The sequence below is a fragment of the Trichechus manatus genome, unplaced genomic scaffold (genome assembly GCF_000243295.1).
Source record: "Trichechus manatus latirostris isolate Lorelei unplaced genomic scaffold, TriManLat1.0 scaffold00038, whole genome shotgun sequence".
Classification (NCBI taxonomy): domain Eukaryota; kingdom Metazoa; phylum Chordata; class Mammalia; order Sirenia; family Trichechidae; genus Trichechus; species Trichechus manatus.
Window position 1 is genome coordinate 11,869,735 of NW_004443974.1, and position 5,820 is coordinate 11,875,554.

The following is a 5,820-nucleotide window of genomic DNA, read 5'->3' on the forward strand; positions in this document are numbered from 1 at the left end:
CCATACAGGCTAGGTTATGTCCACAGGGAGCTAGTTACCCAGATTGCCATTTCTCCACGGGCTGCCACCTCGGCCCCCACTGACCACCCCTCAAAAGAACCTGGCTTCCCCCAGAGAAGATACCGCATCAAAAAAACAAGCCCACTGGTTATCAAATGATCCTTTATTGAAATATTTTCTTTTGTTCTTAGCTCTGGGGGAAAAGGAAAAAAAAAGTCTTATTAGTAATACCACCAAAAAAATGTTTTCCAACCCCACTATTGATAATTCCTATAACTCTCCAGCTTATATCCATGGATATATTAGCCACCCCACCCCCCCATTTGGGAACTTCACTCCCATTTAAACCAAATGAAACTGACAAGGTCACTTACAGCTGGGCATTCCACAGCACCACTGTTGATGTCATCTATGATGTCATGAGGGTGGCGGCCATCAACATTACAGCCCACAGACTGAGCAGTCCCGAGGATCTCTTTAATAGTTCCTGTAATCGAGAAAAGGTGGCATTAGAGGCGCTCAGTCCCTCAGAATACTCGGTTGAGGAAATAGCCCCACTTCGCTGAGTAGCAGAAGTGACACCCCAAACCTCAGCACTCCATCTAGTTGTGCAGCAGATGCCCGAATGCAAAGTCTCCATTAGTGTCCAGATATAACAGATCCAGCCTAACACTGTCACCACAACCTCAAGCCATTCTTTCAAGCCCAAGAAGACACTGAGCCCCAATTTGAGATCTTATATATATATAGTGTAAATCCTCAGCTAAAAAAGAGCTCTAACCACTCAGCAAAAATCCCCCAAATTACAATAATGAAAGTGCTTCCAAGTTATCCTCTTACCAGAGAGTTCTCTAGCTAAAGATCGGTGTCGCATCTGACGGGCAATGCTGACAATCTCATCAAAAGTGATATTTCCACTGTGCTTAACTGCAGAAAGGAAAACACAAAAACTGTCACAAACCAAGGCCAGAGCAGACTCCACGTCTTCAATCATTCTCTAGGCTGTTCCCATGCTTTCGGCACAGAGTCATCCACATGAAGAACAACCCTGTTTCCTAAGCTGGGGTTTAGTATCAGCTCACCACTGGATTGCACCAGCCAACAGAGAACTGGTCAGGTGCAGTGGCGGGTGGCTAAGGGCAAAACCAAGTCTTTGTTAATCTGACTTTATCAACCCTATTTTAGAGCTGAGGAAAAAGACTCTTCTTTCCCTCATGTGCACTGAGTGGGAGAGGCCCCACACCAGGGTCTGGGGAAAGCTGTGTGGCACTTCTTGGTAGTGCCTGGCTCTGTAACAGCTTTAACTGAATCACGCAATCCCTATGCCAACCCCAGATTTCATTAAAGGGAAAATATGCGGCCCTTTATCAAACACTGGCTACACAACATCCATCACAAACCATCACTAGAACAGATTACCAAGGAAAATGCAACTCACTATTTTTCTGCTTCTTTCTGTCTCTGGGTGGTTCCTTGAGGGCTTTGATGATCAGCGCAGAGGCAGAAGGCACCACTTCAATCTGCAGCAGAAATCCTTGATGTGAATAAACCCCACCCCACCTCCAATGAAGGCAGGCAGTACTGCCATACACTTCAGCTCTCAGTTCCTGAGCCAGACACTGGGCTTGCTATACATTCTCAAGCAGTCCTTACAATCTGACAGGGTGTCTACTAGCCTGGGAGACATTAAGTGGTCTGCCCAAGGTCACACAAGTGACAAATATTAGAACCTATTTCTTTGCCCTAGGCACATGCTCTCAGAAATGTCTTCCCCACAAAGATAAAATTCTACTTTTCTCTACTTTAAAAACAATCTTATTCACTTGAAATTGATTAGCATATGGCTTTTCAGTCAACCCCACTCTGGGCATGTATGACACCCATGTTCCCAGCCTCTCAGTGCAATTCTCCCAACCATAGCAGCTGCCTCCTATAGCTGGGAGCAGGACTGCTTTCAACGCACCACTGGTAGCAAGGTGGCTGTGCCAACAAAATCATTCCACCCAAGGATCCCCAGAGGATTGCTACCTCCTCCATCTCTCAAACTAAGTACAGGTAAATACCTGGGCCTGTCTGTTCTGAATGGTCAGCTTCACTGTAATCCTCAGACCCTTCCAGTCACCAGTTGCCTTGGCAATATCATCACCAACCTTTTTTGGAGACTGTAAAAACAGAAGTACGTAATCACATTGTGCCCAAAGTTGAAACACAGCCTTATCATCTGCCTGGGACCTCACCTGGCAACGTCCTAAATCTTCCCTTTCCAGCATCCAGGAAGCAAATGTATGAAGCACCTAACTTTACCTAATCATGGCACCGCTATCCCCATAGAATAAATCAGGAAAATGACATTGAAGGTTAATTTTGTCCAGGGCTGTAAGCTGTAGGCTCAGGGCCAAGTCCCTTACTTGAAAGGGTCTGTGTGGAAAAGTAGGTGATTTCAGTCCAGTTACATTAGAATTACCTGAGTAGCTTTAAAGATACCAGGTTCCCATTTCAGACCAATCAAGTCAAACTACAGGGATGGAATCTGGACATCTGCTACTTTTTAATTCCCTTAGTGATCACTAGCCTCAACAGGAGGGATGTCTGTATAAGTGCCAGATATGCTAAAGACCAAGATAGAGTAATAAAACATTAGTTAAGAAAGACATGGGGAGAGCATGTGGGATAGAACACCGCCCAAAGAATAAAGGCCTAAAGATATTCAGGGAAATGCAGGTTCAGTAAAAGCACAGTATAAAGCGGACAGTAGGGAGATGAGGCTGGTTATCAACAGACTAAGCAAAAGCTGGTTCTATTAAACACTAGGTTTACACTTTAGGACAGTGGTGCAAGTACAAACTACTATACTACTCACCAGGATCTTCACCCCCCTCCCCATTTAATCCTCCCAACAGTGCTAAACCCATTTTTTTGACCAAGAAATGTAGGTTACCCATTGTAGTAAAGCCACCCCCGACTCCAAAACCCTCACATTTGACTTCCTCCAGCTCAAGCCTCAGAAACACTAAAAGCAACTATACAGACATGTGCAGACTAACTTCAAGGATTTTCATACATAACCTTTCTATGGTACCTACTGCCTGTGCTGAATTCGGTCGGAGATGATAAACGATTCCAAAGATGTGGGCAGCTCAGGTACACTCATGTTTGCCCAAGCCAGAACTTAACTTTGCTCTTCTCATGTAGATTAAGAAATACACCTCCATTAAGAATAACTTACCAGACCCAGGGGGCCGATCTTGGGGGCCAGAGCAGACGTGGCACCGACTTCCCCACCGGTGCACCTCAGGTACACTGGGAAAAAAGAAGGATTAGTGCTTCTGCAAAGACAGCCCCCGACCCATAGCCCTCTCTCTGCATCTTCCCGGGGCTGGTCACACCACGCAGTGTCTCTTCTCAAATAAGCAGCAAGAACCTTAGTGGGGACACAAATAGGCCCCCTTCTCGCCCTCCCGGCGAGCCACCTCCTCTCCCTTGGGCGTAGGCCGCAGCGGGTGCCACGTGGAGCAGCGACCTTCGGCTCGGCAACCACCTATGCCCCACGCCGGGCCGACATGGAAGCTGCCCTGGCCGCCAACGAACCCAGCCCAGAAGAGCAGAAAAGCCCGTAAATAAACCTTACCCTAGGGCGTGCGGGCTGCAAAGCCGCCACAGGTCGTCCGGTCCTCCCTCCCCATTTAGACGTTTGGGGAAGCTGAGGCCCAGAAAGGGTAAGAGACTCGGGCCAGGACCGCACAGCGCCCCGAATGCAGCGCTGGAAACTCCGAGAAGGCCTCTAGAAGGCCAAGGCTTTAAAGACCGACATGGGAATGGCAAGCGCGGCGGGGGCCGCAGCCCCGATGGGCTGCGGTGAGGAGGGATGCTCCATCCCGCAGCCCCGGCCACATCTAGAGCACCCACCGACTTTGATCTCGTTGGGGTCGAACTTGGGAGGCATGGCGGAGGCGGCTGGTGTCGGATGAACCCAGATGCGGGACGACCGAAGAAAGTTGCACCTTCGCCTCCTCCGAGCCGAAAGACCGTAATTTGCGCGGATCACGCCGGATATAGCCACGAAAACACTGATATCGCGAGAACTGCAGTCTCCGCCCAGACTCCCAGCGACGTCCTTGCGGTCATGTTGCTTCTGGGCAGACAGCTGAAGTTGATGGCTGTAGAGTCGGGCACCACGGTGAGCTGTGGCTAGGGGCTCCAAGGGGGTTTCGAGGCTGTTCGATCCAGGGGAAGGCGGCAAAAGGGGGTTGCTTCCGGGATCAAGAGCTCCACTGTTCCCCAATGTTCCTTACTGGAAGAATCACCCCGGGGTCCCTGTCCTCCCAGGGCCCCGCCCCTCCCCTGAAGGTTCGGCGCCCCAGTTCCGGGACCCTGGTACATTGACTACCCCGAGTTCTCCTACCCTTCTAGTGCTGTGTGCATTTTAGTTATCAAAATAATTTTATACGGGTCTAAATCACCTCCAGTTCTTAAATTCTGGTATTCTGCGGTTCTCAGGGTCTCAGACTTCGTCATCCTGGTCTGCATGACTTTCTGAGATTCTGAGTTTAGGTTGCCAGCTCCTGCTTTTGGAAGAGACCAGACTCCGGCTCCGCCCCGGCCTGTGCCGGGTGGTTTGCGACCCTGCGCCCGTGACCAGCCCCACCGAGTGATCCGTCTGCCTTCGGGTCCACCCGAGGGTCCGAACGTCGAGGACCTCTCCCATCCACAAAACCAGGTCTGGCACAGCTCATCCCGGCCCAAAGGATGGGTGTGATTCTCCCCTTCTGGGCTGGACGTTGGGGAAGGAATCTGGGAGGGCTGCACATCGGGGACTGGTTTGGAAAAAGATGATCTTGGGAGATTGCTAGTCATTGAAGAGAGTGGAAAATGCTGGACGTCGGCGAGGGAGTGAGCGAGGGTTGGTCATTAGGGAGCTGGGGCGTAAGAGCTGGTCGTCAGGGAAGGATAGATGAGAGTTGTTTCCTGACCATTCCCCATGCCTGCTGGCACGGTGAGGTGACTGGAGGGGCCTGGGCCGGCTCAGCAGGCCTGGCAGCATCCCCAGACAGCCCTTGCCCCTGTGGGCGGAAACCTGTGATCTTTACTCCTCCCTCTGAGGACCGGGTGTGTCTTCAGCTGCATTCTCCTCTCCCTCTTCTCCCCTGCTCCTTAATCTGTAGTTGCTGATGAATATGTTTGTTAGATGTGTAGTGCTATGTGGCTAACATTTATTGAGCGTTCACTGATATACCAGCCTTGTGGTGCAGTGGTTAAGAACTAGGGCTGCTAACCAAAAAGTCAGCGGTTCGAGTCCACGAGCTGCTCCTTGGAAACACTATGGGACAGTTCTGTTCTGTCCTATAGGATTGCTAAGAGTCGGAATCTACTGGAGGGCGACGGGTTTGGTGCTATAGGCAAGGAGCTCTGATGGCACAGTGGTTAAGCACTCAGCTGCTAACTGAAAGGTCGGAGGTTCAAACCTACCAGCCGCTCAGGGGAGAAAGATGTGTCAGTTGGCTTCCATAAAAATTACAGCCTTGCATGACACATCTTATAAAGACAATGCTCTACATTCTAGCTTGGTAAGTAGTGTCTGGGGTCTTAAAAGCCTGTGAGCGACCATCTAAGATACTCCACTGGTCTCATCCCTTCGTGAGCAAGGGAGAATGAAGAGAACAGGGTAGAAGGAAAAGATTAGTCCAAAGGACTAATTGTCCCCAGCTACCAAGGCCTCCACCGGCCTGAGTCCAGTACAGCTAGATGGTGCCCGGCTACCACCACTGACTGCTCTGACCAGGATCACAACAGAGGGTTCTGGACAGAGCTGGAGAAGGATGT

At 50.2% G+C, this 5,820-nt stretch overlaps 2 protein-coding genes and 1 non-coding gene across 3 annotated transcripts in view; 1 reads left to right on the forward strand and 2 right to left on the reverse strand.

Moving 5' to 3' along the window:
• Positions 1–142: 142 nt before the first annotated feature.
• RPL12 (ribosomal protein L12) lies at positions 143–4,047 on the reverse strand. Its single transcript, XM_004375687.3, has 7 exons — positions 3,907–4,047; positions 3,227–3,300; positions 2,064–2,162; positions 1,439–1,520; positions 841–927; positions 375–487; positions 143–193 (listed from the first exon to the last, which is right to left on the reverse strand). Exons 1-7 carry the CDS (start codon positions 3,941–3,943, stop codon positions 188–190), a joined length of 498 nt encoding a protein of 165 aa, XP_004375744.1. The 5' UTR covers positions 3,944–4,047; the 3' UTR covers positions 143–187.
• Positions 1,001–1,130, reverse strand: LOC111820458 (small nucleolar RNA SNORA65). The gene has a single exon (XR_002824007.1). It is a non-coding gene; the product is annotated as a small nucleolar RNA SNORA65 (small nucleolar RNA).
• Positions 4,048–4,102: 55 nt separating the features above from the next.
• LRSAM1 (leucine rich repeat and sterile alpha motif containing 1) overlaps positions 4,103–5,820 on the forward strand; it is a 47,781-nt gene continuing 46,063 nt past the window's right edge. Inside the window, exons 1-2 of the mRNA XM_004375688.2 lie at positions 4,103–4,177; positions 4,498–4,717. The gene's annotated coding sequence lies outside the window, so the exon portion shown is untranslated. The remainder of the gene's footprint in view (positions 4,178–4,497; positions 4,718–5,820) is intronic.

Bases quoted from the DNA above. Each gene is read 5' to 3' on its own strand.
- RPL12 (XM_004375687.3), bottom strand. From the start codon at position 3,943: ATGCCTCCCAAGTTCGACCCCAACGAGATCAAAGTCG. The intron at 928-1,438 runs GTGAGTTGCATT...TCCTTTCTGCAG, and splicing joins CAGAAAGAAGCAGAAAAATA to TTAAGCACAGTGGAAATATC. The intron at 488-840 runs GTAAGAGGATAA...TCTCGATTACAG, and splicing joins TTTAGCTAGAGAACTCTCTG to GAACTATTAAAGAGATCCTC.